This window comes from Meriones unguiculatus, chromosome 15, assembly GCF_030254825.1.
Source record: "Meriones unguiculatus strain TT.TT164.6M chromosome 15, Bangor_MerUng_6.1, whole genome shotgun sequence".
Taxonomy (NCBI): Eukaryota; Metazoa; Chordata; class Mammalia; order Rodentia; family Muridae; genus Meriones; species Meriones unguiculatus.
The window spans coordinates 47,414,019-47,431,388 of NC_083362.1; the positions used below are offsets into that span (position 1 = coordinate 47,414,019).

Genomic DNA, 17,370 nt, shown 5'->3' on the forward strand with positions numbered 1-17,370 from the left:
AGTGGGTGTGAGGTGTAGGACGCTACTAGGGAGAGAGGACTAGGAAAATACGCCAGCCAAGAGGAGGGTGGATGCAGTAAAGTTAGTTAACTTTTTGCTCCCCTTTTTGTAAATGTGATCTAACCACATTACTAGAATTTGGACTTTATATTAGAAGAGACTGACAAGTACCCTTGTGCCCAACAGTGTAACCTTGCTCTTTCTCAAATTTCGGTATTTTCCTTTCAGTCTTTCCGCCGTCACGATGCATACGTAAGACACAGCTTCAGGAGGCTGTAATTATTCGGACCACTCCTCTGCACTGCCTTGTTTCTACTCACTTTGTGCACACTGGAAACATAGAAACTGCTCTCACGCTAATAGGCCCGCTCGGTGGTCCTGTCTTCGCTGTGCCCCCTCACCCACCAAGGAGGCTCTGTTAAATAACTTCATAGTCGTCCCTCAAGAAGTGACTGAGAGAAACTAAAACAGAGCCTAAAGAAACTGGGATTGGAAAAAAAATCACAGGAGCATGTGTGTGTGTGTGTGTGTGTGTGTGTGTGTGCGCGCACACGCGCGTGTTGTTTGTGTGTGTGTGTGCACGTGTGCGTGTGTCTGTCTGTGTCTGTGTGTATTTTGTTTTGTTTGGAGACAGGGTCCAGGCTGCTGTTATAGTCACACTCTCCCTGTGCCCACCCTCCGTGCACTGGGACACAGCAGCGAGCTCAGCTTGCTGGTCTTAAAGCTGTGGATGACTCTGGGTTTCCTTGTCGGCCCGGTGTGGTTATGAGAATTTCTTAAACGTAAGGACTCAGAAGGCAGCTGAGGAGGGACACAGCAGGAGAAGACTCCCATGCAGTCACTGGCCTGGAGGGGGCATGAGCCCAGGACACGGGGCTCCTGGGAAGCTGGAGGCCTCAGGGGACCTTTCTGTCCCAGGAACCCCAGCAGCAGCACAGGCCGGGCCACAGCTGGGTGTCAGTTCACAGGGACCCACGTCAAATGTTCTAACCTGCCCCAACTGTAAGATGACCCGCTGTTCCCTGAGAACTGGCTGAGTCACTATTGTGTGAGTTGTTATAGCAGCCTCGGGGAACTAATACAGTGGCTGAGAGCAGCTTTCAGAGGCTCAGCTGAACGACATGGAAGTGGGCCCGGCCTGGGACCAGGCCTTTGGCGACTGCTTGCAGCTTAAGCAGGCAGTGCAGCAAAGGTGCTGCTGACTCGGTAGAAACACTGGCTAACCCTGGGGGGTGGGGAGGGTCGCGCCCAGACTCACAGCCATCGCAGGGTGAGCAGGGCTGAGACAAGGGGTCCTTTAGGTGGTGATCTGAATGCCAGGGGTTTAGCCCTCATGAGTGGATTAATGTAGTTAACCATGAGACCGGATTAATTGCCAGGGGTGAGTTCAATGCCTAGCCTAGCCCCATGCCCAGCTGTCATTTGTGACCAGTGCACATGTGCCTTCAGCTGAGGACGAGCGAGCAAGGAGGCCCTCACAGGATGAAAGCCGCTCCACCCTGGGCCACCCACACCTGCAGGAAACAGCTATCCTTTATGTGTTGTTTTCTTTGTCAAGTTTTCCAGACAGGGTTTCTCTGTGTAGCCCTGGCTGGCCTGGCACTCTCTCTCTCTGTAGACCAGGCTGGCCTCAAATTCAGAGATCCACCTGCCTCTGCCTCTGGGGTGTGGGGATTTAAAGGTGTGTGCCACCATCACCACCACCACCATCACCATCACCACCATCACCATCAACACCACCATCACCACCATCACCACCACCATCACCACCACCACCACCACCACCACCACCACCATCACCACTACCATCACCACCATCACCATCACCACCACCACCACCATCACCACCACCATCACCATCACTGTCACCACCATCATCGTCACCACCACCATCACCACCAACACCACCACCACCATCACCACCACCATCACCATCACTGTCACCACCATCACCGTCAACACCACCATCACCACCACCATCACCACCACCGTCACCTGGCCAAACCTCTGTTCTTTACAAATGACCCACGCTCAGAGACTGTTGCAGCAGCAGTGAATGGGCTGGGACACCCTCTGTCTTCCCAGGCTGCTTCCTGGTCTTGTGGGAACTGTTTCCCTAAGGAGTAGGGGGTAAACACGGCACCTCCCATCCTCACACCAGCTCTCACTGGAACACTGTGGACCGCTTTCATGGAGCACCAATGAGTATCTGATGTCTGAGTGTGTGTGTGTGTCCATCTCGATAAACGGGCTTAGACACCAACACCGACCGTCTGGTGGGCAGAGGGAAGCTGCTGCGGAAGTGGCTTGGGAAAGTCCTGAGCAGCTGCGGATAGTCTGCATCTTGCTGTCTGTGGTGGTTACAAAGGCGTATATAGCTTTTATTAAACTGAAACTCTAAGCTCTTCACATGGCACATATAAATTATGCCTTCACTAAGAAAGAAAATTAAGGAGGGTGGAGAGGCGGCTCCGCACTTCAGGGAGCTTACTGCTCTTGTAGGGGTTAATTCCTGGTACCCATGTGGTGACTCACGTGCGGAAAACTTCAATTCCGGGGTATCCGGGCCCCTTTCTGGCCTCTGCAGGCGTCAGGCACACGTAGGGTGCTCCTACATACACGTGGGGAAAACACTCACACGTACAAAATAAGACAAAGAAATCTAAAATATTCATTTTAGGAGCCTGGATTCTGAGGTCATGTTCAGCCAGCAATCATGGACGCCACGAACAGTTAGTAAAGCCTGCCACCCTTTTTGTTATTCGTGTTTTGTTGTCGTTTTACTCCTGGTTTCTCAAGACCGGGTTTCTCTGTGTAGCCTTGCCTGTCTTGGACCTTGCTCTGTAGACCAGGCTGGCCTTGAACTCAGAGGCCAGCCTGCCTCTGTCTCCCAGTGCTGGGATTAAAGCGTGCGCCCTGGCCACCTGGCTCAGCATGGGCTTAATGCACCAGCTCTGAGAGTCCCTGCCTTGCCCAAGCTCTGCCACCTCACAGGACGAGGCGAAGGCTCTCCGTGCAGTATGAATCCCAGGCCAAGCATTAAGTGTTGCCTGTTCGTCCCCCACGTGTCTTGCACTAAGGGACTGATTGTGGAAGGAAGAGTCCCAGAAGAACCGTCATCTGGCTAAAACGCAACGCAAACCTGTCAAACCTTTTCAAATTGCCGGGCTGCTGGGCTCTGTCTGTCTCGGTTTTCATATGAAAAACAGCGTTCTGGGGCTGTGGCATGCATGCTTCCCACTGAGTCTTGGCCGCTTTGAGGGGCCTAGCTTGATTTCCTCAGCTGAAGCAATTCTCCTGAGGCCTTATTCTTTCCCAACGCCCTAGCTGAAGATGGGGTCTGGCATTGGTCACTGTCCTCTCCCTGACTGTGTGTCTTCGGGGGCCTCTCAGGGCTCACGCCCTGGGCTTTTGGAAGGCATCCGCTCCTGGTGTCTTCTGGCCCCTTCTGGGGGTCTCTGGCTTGCCGTTGAGTCTTGGGCCAGCCTGTCTGGCATCGTCTCAGGGCTCAGACACCATGCTGTCTCCTGATTGGTGTCCCCACAGAGGGAGCAGGACAGAGCCTGGCAACCCTACCTGTACTTTCGAAGCAAACCAGCCAGCCAGATTCACAGGCAGATGCAGCCTGGTTACTCGGCCAAGAGATACCTCCGAGGCCTTCTGCGGACATGGCCCCCCGACACTGTGGACAGGCTCCAGCGTGCAGGTCAGTGGGGAAACGGGAGAGAGCGAACAGCAGTCCCCCACCTTCCCAGTCTGATGTGAAGGTGTGTTTGCCACTGATGCCAGAAACGGCAGGATGTAAGGCCTAGTCCTGCACGAGGGCGAAGTCCAGGCCTCCATCCCAGCGAGTGACTTTTCTCTTCCCTGGCACCTGCACAAGCAAGGGCCACCTGTCTGTCCCTGCTCACGCTGCCCATTCCCACCCCAGTCCAGAATGTGCTTCTCAACCCGCTCCAGAGGGAGGCCTCAGACATGGCCTGTCCTAAAGCCATCTTGTGTCTTTTGTTCACAAGACAAAACAAAAAGGAGATGGAAAGACACAAAGTATTTATTTGTCCAACCTCAGCCAGCCAGAAGCAGAGTGGGACCCCCGAGGCAGATAGTTCCTGTATCCACAGCGCCACATTCTCCCCAGAATCCCCAAGTTCCCCGTCTGAGGCCATCTCAGGTCCTCTTCAGAACGGCAGCTCTCCAGACCCGTCTCCTCCGGAGAGAAATGAACACCCCTCTGCCCGACAGAAACCCCGAATGCCCTCTGCAGACACAGGAGAGCCTGACCTGGGAATCCAGTCACCATACCGACACACTACACGGATGCAAACAGTGAAACTCACGGTGTTTGCGACATATTCCTACTAAAAAGCGTCCCTTGTTTGTCTGAAACCTAAACTTGATTGGACACTCTGTATTTTACTTGGCGAACCGCTGGGAATGAAAGTATGCCTGCCCTCACCCTGCTGCTTGCGGTTCCTTCAACACCACCAGGACCAGAGAAATCTGGCTTGCGCCGGGTTTTTGCTAGGTTTACCTGGGAAAGGAGAGAAAACAGCTCCTTGACCAGGAAGCGGTGGCTTGTGTGTTTGTTTTGCTTTTTGAACAGGGCTCTACCATCTATCCCCGGCTGGCCTGGGAATCAATATACAGACCAGGCTGGCCTCGAACTCACAGATACCCTCCTGCTTCAGCCCGAGTGCCGGGATTAAAGGCGGGAGGCCACCATGCCCAGCTCTAAAAGTTTTCTAAGTTAATGTTTATGTCAGCGTGCAAAGGGACGGGTTTCACTGGGGCATCTTCAGACCTACGTCAACCTTCCTCACGCTGCGACCTCTCAATACACTTCCTTATGCTGTAAAGACCCCCAACCATAAGACTGTTTCCTTGCTACCTCGTCACTGTAACTTTGCTACTGTTATGAACCATAAACATCTGAAGTGCAGGATGGCCGATAAGTGACCCCTGTGAAAGGATTGCTCAGTACTTCCGGTCAAGACCCACGGGTTGAGAACCATGACGTGAAAGCCTGTCCTCATCCCCCCCCCCCTGCCCAACTGCTCCTCATCCATCTGTCTTCACAGTGAGTGTTAGGTCCCTACCTGCAGAGTGTGCCTGGCCTACCCTGCCCTTGACCTAGGGGCAGAGCTGCTCCTCCCAGAGGCCCTTCAGTACAGAATCCAGACATGGTGGTTCCTCATCCCCCCTTCTGCTCGCCTCTTTCTATATCCCTCCCTCTCTCTCTCTTCTTTCTCTGCCTGTGTGCTTCTCTCTCTCCCTCCTTCTCCCCCTCCCATGCTTCTGCATTTAACATAATGCAGTTCCATCTCACCATTCGCTCGTGCCGATAAGCTATCAGTCCTCCTTCTGCCTTACTATATGGATCCATTGTCCTCTCCATTCTTCACCGCCCTCAAGACATCTTCCTGCCCTCCCATGACGCCCTTTTTAATTTTACAACCTTCGTGCATGCACACACACACACAGATATACATATATTTAAAGAAACATACATAAATTTTAATCTAGACTACATATGCACGTCTAAATCTTCTACAAAGGATTTTCTAACAATTCCGGACACATATGGCCTTCTGACCCCACATCACACTGACACTCAGAGCTAAACCCAGGGAGATCCATCTCCCCAAATGGGAGGGATCCATGTCTAGTTCCTCTTCATCTACACTGCGGCCTAGCGGAGGGTGGGCTTTTAGTAGGACTTCAAGAAATAAATACTGCAGGTCAGCTGGGTTAGATTCAGAAGGTGGCTGAGCATGAGGCTGGCAGAAGCAAGCAAGACGCGCTCACCACGATCAGATCTCTCCGAAGCCAACTGAGCAGCCTCCACAACTCTTAAGAGTAACCTGTGACTTGCCCCTCAGGACACATCAAGGATTCCGTGCTGCTCCGGGACAGTCGGCTTGGGATACCCAAGAACCTCAGGCCACGGCAGGATCTTTCAGGTGTACCCCCAAAATACCACCTCCTGCCTGTCGTCCCCTCATTTTGGATTCAACAGAGACCATCTTATGAACAAGGTACCTGTTGATTGTGTGTGTGTGTGTGTGAATGCATGTTGATTGTGTGGGAGCACACATGTATGAGTGTGGGTGTACATGTGTGCTGAGGCCTGAGGCTAATGTTGGGAATCACTCTCCGTGACTCTTTCACCATATCCTCTGAGGCAGGTCTCCCAATCAAACCCAGAGCTCATTGATATGGTAGCCCTGGTAACCAGCTTGCCCTGGGGATCCTCTGAGGCTGAAGTCTCAGCGGGCTGCCATTCCCACACAGCATGTAAGTGAGTTCTGGGGATCTGAACTCTGGTCCTGACACATATCTGGCCCTCTAACCACTGAGCTGTCTGCCCAGCCCATACCTGTTGATTTCGTGAGCGGCTGGGTTCACAGATGCTTGGATTATTTTTAACAGCTTAAAATAAAGTTTCAAAAGCCAGGCGGTGGTGGCACACGCCTTTAACCCCAGCACTCAGGAGGCAGAGGCAGGCGGATCCCTGCGGAGGGCCATCAAAACTTCCTAAGTATGGACTCAGTGACTTCGCTGACACCAACTACCAAGGAAGGGAGACCATCACACAGAAAACAGAGAGACTGTAGATTAGAACGTGTGCCGATAGCGCACAGTTCAAAGCCCTATGACCTCTCTGGGCCTCAGTTTCCTCATTTATAAAACTAAGCGACTTCACACTTCATAGGAGTGTATGTGGGAGTTCAAGGCTACAGTGCCGTGTCTGGCACAGAGCAAGTGCTCAATAAATGCTAATTACAGACCTCCCTAGATTTTTTTCCAGCATAATTACTAATTGCAGTGCTCAGTGGCTCATGATCACAGGGACAAAAAAATAAATCAATGTTAAGGAAGTATATGGTGCTCAGACAGAGGCTGAAACTTGGATCCCACTGTTTTCATTGGTTTTAACTTCATTTCCCCTACTGTCCCCTGTTTAAAAAAAAAAAAAAATAGGCCTTGTTGTAAAACTCAGATTCCCAACAAGCTGTTAGGTCAGGCTCTGCTCCCTGCTTCCTCAGTTTATCTATAAAATGGGAGCAATGGTATCTTTGTCCCTCCCACCCCACCACCCACCACCATGGGCTTTTGTGGAAAATCACAGGAGGGCTAGGGAGATGGCTCCGTGACAGCTGTGACAGCAAGAGGACCTGAGTTCAAATCCCCAGCACCCATCTAAAAGCTAAGTATGGCCACGAGTACTTGCGACTCCAGCGTTTAGGGATGGAGGCTGGTAATTACCACAGGCTTGCTGGCCATTTAGCTTAGCCCAGATGGTAAGCTTCTGGATCAGGGACAGAGCCTGCTCAAAAACTAAGATGATAAAGGGTGGGTGGGGAGTTAGAGCGCTCGTCTGTAATCCCAGTGCGGGGGAGGATTTTTGTGAGTTCGAGGCCAGCCTGGTCTACATAGAAAGCTCCAGGATAGTCAGGGTTATGAGGAGAGACACTGTCTCAAAAAGAAGATAAGAAAAGGAAAAATAAATAAATAGAGGGATAGAAGAAGACTCTAGGTATCCTCTCTGTGCCCAGACAACAGAGAGAGAGAGACAGAGACAGCAAAATGAAAAAAGAATGGGAAGAAGAAAATCATAGAGGAGGGCAGGGGAAAGGCTCCTTGACAGTTCTAAATTGCTAGCCTAAAACACGTGACTGGGGTAATCTGAGTCCATATCTGATGTACAACAAAGAGGTGTCGCTCTGGTCTCCTTTCAACAGTTAAAATGTCTAGCGCTTTTCCTGCAAACCTGGTTCTGTTAGGCAGAACCTGACGAGCCAGGCGATGCCGCGTACCGAGACTCCTTGCTCTCACATAGACTGGGCCACCCATTCAGTCTCACCGCGCTGCGGGCGAAGGGAAACGGGCTGTGCGCAGCCTCTACCCACGGCGCCCCGGCCCTCCTTTCCCGCGCCGAGGCGCGCCGCTGCGGAGTGAGTACCCGGCTGGCTGGAGCTTCACCTCCTCCATCCCGTGTTTCCGACTCCAGAGGAATCTGGCTAGGGAAGCATGGATCCGGCTTAGCATCGAAAGAGAGCGTTCTAGAATTCCTCCAAAGATCCCTATGAAGTTAAGGTCCTCTTGGGAAAGAGCCAACATGGCCCTGGGCTATCCGTCAGGTTCCCTGGGTCAGCAAACCCAGGGTGCGGGGAGAGCGGCGCCCAGCCCCAGGCTTTTGAGAGCCAGTGACAGCAAGGATGAGAACGATGAAGGCAGGTGAGGCTGGCTGTGGGGCCTCCCAGACCTCCAGTTCTCGCACGGCCACCTGGAGGTTTCCAGAGCCCCTGGCCGAAAGACAGACAGACCCACACTGTTCGGCAGAGCTGCAAGCTGGGCGTGGAGGCAGAGATGCATGCCGGGAGTGGAGGTACTGCTACGGCGGGCTCCAAACGGAGCTTGCCAGACTCTTTCAGCAATAAATCCGCCTTGAGTAGATGATGAAAATAGCTGCGGGACCCTTTAAACCGTCGGTGAAAGATTTGCCAGCTCCGCCACAGTCCCCGGCGGCTGCAGACAGGGGTCATTCAGAGCGAGGCGGCTGCCTTGAGCCCCTGCAAAGCACCGCGAGACACCCAGCGACCCCGAGGTCAGGTTTCCGATTCAGCAGGTCAGGGGTCACGGCACACACCGCCACCACCCAGGCCCCCTTGCACTTCACACGGAATGGCCACTGGCATTACCTGGTTTGAGGCCCAGCCAACTCCGCAAGGAAGCGAGGGCAAGAAACTGGAATCCCCTACTCACAGATGAGGAAACTATCCAAGAAGCAAAGCTTCCGCCCGTGTCTCCTGGCACCCAGGGCGGCCCCGGGTCTACCATTTCCACGGAAGCAGAAGTGAGGGGGCGGGAGGAACAAGGGCCTGGGCCGCCACTCTCGGAGAAGCCACGGCTCAGCGCTTAAGGGCACTGGCTGCTCTTCCAGAGGTCCTGAGTTCAATTCCCAGCAACCACACGGTGGCTCACAACCGTCTATAATGAGATCTGGTGCCCCCTTCTGGCGTGCATATGTACATGCAGATAGATCGCACATGTACAATGCATAAATAAATCTTTCAAAAATTAAAAAAAAAAAAAAAAGCAGTGGAGCCATGCCAAGTCTGAGGTCTCCAACTGACCTCCTGTCGCCTTTGCAGGTCAACAGGGCCTGGATGAAGGGGAAGCTGGTGCAGACGGAGACCAGGGCTCCGCTGCTCAGAACCACTACAATCCGGGGACTCACCTGACGTCACTCAGGAAGCAGCCGTGGCAAGAGGATGAAACCCGGGCCAAGGTACCATTTCGGGGGTGAGGGAGGTCCCCCTGTTCTTCTTGACTTTAGAGGAGGCTCTCCTTCTTTTGGCCGTTCCTTGAGACTCTCCAGAGGAGAGAAGGATACTTTAAATAATGTCTCCTAAGACGTCACCTGAGGAACCCTGGCATTGCCGGAGGCTCCTTTGAAAGGGGGTTTTCTGCAGGTGAACACACCTGGGAAATGCAGCCCACACATCCCCTACCTGAGTATGATTTGAAGTATTTTCAGAGGTCCTGGGGTGGTGTGGACACTTTAACTCTGTCCAGCTCCCGTTTCCCGCACTGGCGAACCAGCTTCTCCTTGGCTCCCCCGGCCCACGCAGGCAGCTGGGGTCCGTGCAGAAAGAAAGAGCTCGTGGCCCTAGACTTGCTCTACGCTTCTTGCTAGTTGTAATAGACTAAGAACTTAACTTTCAGCCTGAGTGGATGCCCCTGCGGAATGGAGTCGTGAGTTAAAATGAAGAAATGCTTTCTAAACTCTAAGGTTGTATGTGTCTGTATGTATGTGTCTCTGTGTGTTTGTCTGTGTGTGTGTCTCTGTGTTTTTGTCTGTGTGTGTGTTTGTGTGTTGTGCATTTGTGTGTGTGTCTGTGTGTTGTGTGTGTGTCTCTGTGTCTGTGTATGTCTCTGTGTCTGTGTGTCTGTGTGTGTCTCTGTGTCTGTGTGTGTGTCTGTGTGTTGTGTGTGTGTCTCTATGTCTGTGTGTGTCTCTATGTCTGTGTGTGTGTCTGTGCCTGTGTGTGTCTCTGTGTCTGTGTGTGTGTCTGTGTGTTGTGTGTCTCTGTGTCTGTGTGTGTCTCTATGTCTGTGTGTGTGTCTGTGTCTGTATGTGTCTCTGTGTTTTTGTCTGTGTGTGTGTATGTCTGTGTGTGTCTGTGTGTTGTATGTTTGTGTGTGTGTCTGTGTGTGTCTCTGTGTCTGTGTGTGTCTGTGTGTGGTGAATGGGGGTGGGGGTTCAGTGAGAGAGTGGGTGTATATGTGTGGTGCGCGTGTTAAAGGTTGCTCAGGGCAACACAGACAGTATCTACTCCTATCTTGAATAATCGTGTTTGGCTTTACGAGGTCACATGTCAAGGACAGCAGAAACGCGGAGAAGAGCCATGCTACAGAAGGGGAAGAGGACATTTTATGATGTGAAGGCCATGATTTAAGCACTTCGCTCAGATTTTTATTTTCTGTGACCCCTTAAGCGCTGCATGTCAGACGCAGCTGTACGTCATTCCTTCTCTGGTCAAAAACTACGTGTTTTGTGGTAATAAACAGCCTTGGAGACTGCGCTCCTGTGACCTTGTTTGTCCTCCCAGTCTTCAGAGACTTCGTCCTCGAGTCCACAACCCCTGATGCAGACAGAGCCGCTCTCTTCCCTTCTGCTTACGAGAATGTGTGTCTGCCTTCCCTAGGACGCGTTGACAGAGAGCCACCTCCGCGTCCAGGCTTCCGAGGAAAGTCACAATGGAAGGACGCGGCAGGCCTCCAGGAAGGCCCGAATCAGCCACCTTCCGCTTCCCAGTGACAAGTCCCTCTTCACGTTCTTCTGTGGCGCCTTCCCAGGTAGAAAGGCAGGTCTCGGGCGCTCGGGCCAGTGTTGATGGGAGCACAACCTAATGCCACATTCACTTGAGAACACAGGCTCCCCAAGTGCCCCTTCTTCTCACCACTCACCCTTGAAAATAGCAAGCAGAGCCCCGTTATGAGGGAAGACTCTGATAGTCTCCTCTTCGCCTGTGCGCAGTCCCGCGGATCCTGTCACTCAGGTACTGAGTTTGAATTATTCCCCACCCACCGGCCAGTAAGTTGTTTGCTTTTGCTGCGGCTGTTTCCCCGCCGTGTGGAACAGCACCGCTCCGAGGATACCACCACCATGAGACCACAGTGGGGATTGCTCGGGTCAATCCGTGTAGAACACAGTGCGTAATTCCCTTCCCGTGTTTACTTTCCAACGCACGCGTGTGGCTATTGCTGCTTTTCCCACCACCACTCAGCCAGCAAGAGGCCAGAGAGTGAGAGCGAGGCTCCCCCGCCTGCCACGTCAAACCCACGGCCATCCCAGCATCCCTTGAGATCCCTCATTTTCTTCTCATCGGCTACACTTGCACGAAACTTCTGTTTCCCTCATCTATTTATTGTGTACACAGAAAAGCCACTCAGGCTGGGGCATGGTGGCATATGTTTGTAATCTAAGCACTTGGGAGGCTGAGGCACCAGTTTAAGACCATCCAGCGCTACAGAGTGGGTTTCAGGCTCACTACCCTGGGCTACCGTATGAAACCCAGCTCAAAAAAATAAAATTTAAAGATAAGAGAGAGGGCTAGAGAGGTGGCTCAGGGGTTAAAAGTACTTGCTGCTCTTCCAGGGGACCCCAGTTCAGTTCCCAGTGCCCACACTGGATGACTCATGGCTATCTCAACTGTGACTAGCTCCAAGGGATCTGATATCCTCTGACCTCTGCAGGCATGTAGCACACACACACACGCACACACACAAATAATAATAAAACAAGTTTCTAAGAAGAGAAAGAAGTAACAAGAGCTAAACCCAGCAGTTCACCCCTTGCCTACAACTGACACGTTTTCATTCCTACTTGTTTCTACAGACAAACAAGGGAACGTGAAACCCCACAAGGCCGGAGGCGGCTGCTTGTCACAGGAGCCTCCTGCTGAAAGATGCCTTTTCCCGCCTATAGCGTCCGCCAGAGGCTCAGAGCAGAGTACCCTGGGGGAAGCAGAGAAAAGGAAGGTAGGAGAGAGAGAGTGTGTGTGTGTTACCTGTGTGTGTCTCTGTGTGTATGTGTGTGTCTGTGTATGGTATCTGTGTGTGTACGTGTGTGTGTGTGTGTGTGTGTGTGTGTGTGTGTGTGTGTGTGTGTGTTTAATCCCATCCTAGGAATAACGTGACTCAGATGGCTGTCCCCGAGCTCACAGGCTGGAGCTGGTATGAAGGTTCTGCAGTAATTTGCTGCTGGAAGTCATGAATTTCAGGGCCCGGTCACACCCCAGAGTGGAACCCTGTGTCCTGTTAGAGGCCAGGGAGTCTGGCAAGCAAGGCAGAACTGGAGCTTGTGAGCAACCAGTTCACCACCAGTTAAAGTGCTGGGGAAACTGACTCCAGCGGTGTTTGCTCTGCTGTCACCTCTGCCATCGTCGGGCCGTTTGGCAAGCCTGCGGCGTCCTCTCAGGGCAGGCCGGCAGGATGGCACAGCCGGTAAAGGCTCTGGCCACCAAACCTGACCCAGTGCTGGGACTCAGGAGACAGAATCACAGCACTACCTCCCCCAGCCATCCTCTGACGTCCACAGCACCGAGTGGCAGCTGCCCACACACATATAAGTAAATGAGCAAATAAGCAAAAGTAATAAAAATTTTAGAAGTCAAAACCACATCTTCCTTAAGGTGACTCCGGCCATCTCCGGCCTGGCCCTGCCTCGCCATTCTGTACGGGGCTTTGGCTTCTGGGAGGCATCGGTGATGGGTAGGCCATGTAGAAACTCCACAGTGCTCTGGCCCACAGCCCCAGTGTGAATGCAGGCGGTGCTCACGTCAGCTAAGCCGTCTGGAGGCAGACGATGACGGGGACCTCACAGAGCCAGGAGGACAGAGATGGTGTCCCGTTAGGACTTCCTCTGAGCCCAGCTGGACAGCTCCACACTGAGGACCCACATCATCTGCCCTGGTTCTGCAGGACCCCAGGCAGCCCCATGTCAGGGAGGAACACCGTTTCCACTCTGTTCAGGACGGTCTGGGCCAGGAGTGAAGAGCAGCCCCGACCTCCATCATCTCCACAGGATCCTCACAGGCCCCCACACTCAGCCAGGCTGGACAGAGCCAGGCTCAGAGGGAAGGACTTCTTTGAACCCCATGCATTCGTTATCATAGGAAAGTGATATTTTCCACTGTGTTAAAAACCCTGTGTCAATTTCTAATCAGAATACAGAAATTAAGGCTTGGCTTGTCAGCCGCCCCCACGCAAGCAGTCTGAATCCCCACACAGGCCTCTCAATGCCACCCTTGTGAAACAGAGCCTCCGAGGTCCGTATTCACAGCAACACCTGCACGGGGAGGGGCCCCGGGAACAGAGGTCCTATGTGCGTGTGTTTGCCTAATGGTTTTCTTAACGTCTCAAAATTGTAAATATTGCTTTGCATAAGTTGGGCAGAATTTCCTTCCTCAATCAATCCCAAGCGTGTAGGACGCTTATGTGTGTTTCTGATTTTTTTTTTTTCTTTTAAGCATTGGTGGGGAGGGGAGAGGGAGAATCTTTCTTCTTTCTCTTTTTTCTTTTTCTTCCTGTGAAATGTGTGCCTACATGTCCCATACTGAAGTCATATGCCAAACGCTAGAGACAGAAAGTGAAGTCTAATGAAACTTCTGAATGACTGGAAACTAGAGAATCCAAGCATTACTCTGCGGCATCTCCTCCCCCCGTGTGTGCATGTGTGTGTGTGTGTGTGTGTGTGTGTGTGTGTGTGTGTGTGTAGGAAGTAAAAACCAAACCAAATGATTTGTTGAAGCCAGCACACAGTGACTCTTTTTAGTTGTATTGATGTGACAGAAGTGCTCAGAAGCTTAGGTTTTCTTCTAGGGGACAAACTGGGTATGAAATTTTTTTGAATAAAAATCTTAGACCCTGAGTGAGGTCCTGAGTTTAAGGCCCCAGTTCAATTCCCAGCAACAGTATAGGGACTCACAAGGCAAAGGCCACCAAACCTGACTCAGTGCTGGGACTCAGGAGACAAAATCACAGCACTACCTCCCACAGCCGTCCTCTGACATCCACAGCACCGAGTGGCAGTGTGAGTTTCAAAGGTGTGAGTTTTAAAGCCAGTCTGGATTACGTGGTGAAACCCTGTCTCAAGAGAGAGTTCACAACTCAGCAGTAAAACGTTTGTCTAACATGCACCAGGCTCCAACCTCAGACACACACACACCTCAGACTTACAAACACACACTACATACCACACACACACCTCAGACATACATACACACATTACATACTACACACACACATACATACCACACACAAACACACCTCAGACATACATACACACATTACATACCACACACACATACATACCACACACAAACACACCTCAGACATACATACACACATTACATACCACACACACACACACCTCAGACACACCATACATGCAGACATCCCCCCACACATACATATACTACACACGACACAGATGTACACACAACACAGACACACACATACAACACACACACAAACCACACAAGCCATGAAAATAATCCACACTCTAAACACTACGGTGGCTACATAGGATATTTATACCTCCCGCCTTTGCAGCGCAGGAGCATGACCACACTCTTCTTTTAAGCAAGAAATTGAGGCTTGCGAGCTGCCAAAGGGAACTGGCCACAAATGACCGACCAGTCCCCGTTCTCCGCCCCTTCCCACCAGAGCTGGACATTCTGCACCTTGCTCACCTGCTCACCCTTAACACATTTGGAGCGCTCTCATTTATAGGCCAATGTCACTTCATCCTTATCATCCTCCCAGTCCCAGAGAGACTATCGTTCTCTCAAAGGCTTCATGGTGGGGAGAGGGAAGCTTGGGACAGGGTCTCGTGAAGTGCAGGATGGCTTTGAATTTTCGGCTTCACTCCTGATCCTCCTGCCTCTGCTTCCCAAGTGCGAGGATTCCAGGTATGGACCGCCAAGCCTGGCTCTCTCAAAGGTTCTCAGACTTATCATGTTTGATAAGACTCAGAAGGGTCTTTGATAAGACTCAGAAGGTGGGCAGGTAGGCGGGTGGGGCCAGGCCGGGCAGGGTGGTCAGGTGGGTGGGGCCAGCCCAGAAAGGAGGAGGATATGTGGGGCTGGCTCCCTGTGCAGCAAAGCAGCGCACACCGCAGCCATGGGCACGGGCTCCCAGCCGATAACCTATGCCTCCCCTGGCAGCTTTGTACAAGAAACACAGTGAGATACAGTACCGCTTGCCCGCTGCAGCAGCCGAGTTTGGATACCTGCCATGTTGGTTTTGTGTTTCAACTTTCTCCAGGCACCAAGGGCTCTGAAGTTGCCTCGTATTTTAGAAGAACCACCCAGAGTCCTCAACCCCCTGCGGAGCCGATTTAAAGGCCATGAACCCCCAATGGAGCTCTTCATTATCCCTATGGAGATCCATTTCCATACTCCACAGCCCCCCAGAGAAAAGGCCTGCAGAAGAGGTAGGTCCCCTGCTGATGGCATCGCTGAGGAACTTGGGGCAAGCCAGAAAGGGCTGAGAGTTGGGGTCCCCCGCCAGTCCATCCCATCCTGGAGTGATGGCTGAGCTTCCCGGGGTCATCCGCAGGAAAAGATGAGCTTTTCCAATCAAGGGAAAGGCAGCAAAATATGTAGGTCTCTGCTGGTCATATCTAATTTAATTTTGTACCTATCTGCCAAGCCCTTCATCACGTAGCTCATGTTACTGAACTAGGAAAAGAAGGCAGACTGAGCCGGACGTGGTGGCGCACCCCTTCAGTCCCAGCACTCAGGGAAGCAGAGGCAGGCAGGTCACTGTGAGTTCGAGGCCAGCCTGGTCTACAAAGTGAGTCCAGGACAGCCAAGGCTACATGGAGAAACCCTGTCTCAAAACAACAACAAAAAGACAGATACATACATAAGTCCAGTGTACCATAGATAGTACAAAGGTGCAAGATGTTCAGGCAGTTTGGCAGTTTGCAGGAAAAAAAAAAAAAAAAAAAGATATAATACCAAAAAAAGCAACTAAAAATGGAATTGAAAAATTGCCCTAGTTAGGATTGCTGTGACAAAAACACTAGGAGGAGAGTTATGTGATTTACATATACAGAGTCACAAACCACCGAGGGAAGCCAAGACAGGAACTCACACAGCAGGAACCTGGAGGCAGGAGCTGATGCGGAAGCCCTGGTGGGTGCTGCTTACCAGCCTGCTCCCCTGCCTGGCTCAGCCTGCTTTCTTATAGCACCCAGGACCTCTGCCCGGGGATGACCCCGCCCACAACGGACTGAGCCCCTCCCTCACCAATCTCTAATTAAGAAAATGTCCTCAGGTGGCTCTTAGGGAGGCATTTTCTCATCTGCGGTTCCCTCCTTTCAGATAACTCTAGCTTGTGTCAAGACTGCATGAAACTAGGCAGGACAAAAACCTTGGTTAAAAATATCAGAGAAATGGATATCACCAGACAAGTTGGATGAAGTTAGTGCTTTAGGTAAACACTAGATTTATTTAACTGAGTTCCCTATCAGCCAAGGTGCATTACCTAGAACAGACCTCTGAGAGAGTATTACCTAGAACAGACCTCTGAGAGAACATGGCCTAGGAGAACAGGGAAGACCTCTGAGAGAGCATGACCTAGAACAGAGAAGACCTCTGAGAGAGCATTACCTAGAACAGACCTCTGAGAGAACATGGCCCAGGAGAACAGGGAAGACCTCTGAGAAAGCATGACCTAGAACAGAGAAGACCTCTGAGAGAGCATGACCTAGTACTGGTACAATGGGACTGAAGAAGGCTCTCGGAGGAACCTTGAGAATAACCTCCCCCCCCCCCCCGTGGCCAGGAGCAATTTCCTGACTTTCCTAAGTTGTTTTGCTGGCTGTGCCCTTGTTTAACACAGTCTCGCTCCTGGGACTTCACTGGTCAGTCTGGAACAAGAGTAACTCCCATTTTAAGGGAGTCAGAGCTTTCCAGAAACCTCAGCAGAAACTGCCTTTGACATCTTACAGACTTTTTGACTTCTGGAAATTTTACAGGAGGATCTTTTGTTCCAAGGCTGCTTGGATTTCTGCAAGGATGAATAATGCTTAGCTCCCCAACATCACCCAAGGAGAAAAGGCAGGGAGGAAGGGGAGAGTACAGGGAGGAAGGAGAGAGGAAAGGCAGGAAGGGGACAGGGCAGGAAGGAAGAAACAGGGAGGGCAGTCAGGCTTGGGTCATGTCCTAGCCCTGGAACCATTCACTGGCTCAGTCACAGGGCCACCCCGGGACTCAGAGAATGAACACAGATTTCTTCAAACCCCATTGTGCAAGCTAGGAAGAGATGAGTCTCCCACAAAGACAAGACACA

At 51.8% G+C, this 17,370-nt stretch overlaps 1 protein-coding gene across 1 annotated transcript in view; it reads left to right on the forward strand.

Annotated features, from left to right (window-relative positions):
• Kiaa2012 (KIAA2012 ortholog) overlaps positions 1-17,370 on the forward strand; it is a 106,648-nt gene that overhangs the window by 12,897 nt on the left and 76,381 nt on the right. Inside the window, exons 3-8 of the mRNA XM_060368420.1 lie at positions 3,547-3,706; positions 5,880-6,035; positions 9,156-9,292; positions 10,713-10,884; positions 11,906-12,048; positions 15,337-15,505. Of these exons, the coding sequence (XP_060224403.1) occupies positions 3,547-3,706; positions 5,880-6,035; positions 9,156-9,292; positions 10,713-10,884; positions 11,906-12,048; positions 15,337-15,505 (937 nt within the window). The remainder of the gene's footprint in view (positions 1-3,546; positions 3,707-5,879; positions 6,036-9,155; positions 9,293-10,712; positions 10,885-11,905; positions 12,049-15,336; positions 15,506-17,370) is intronic.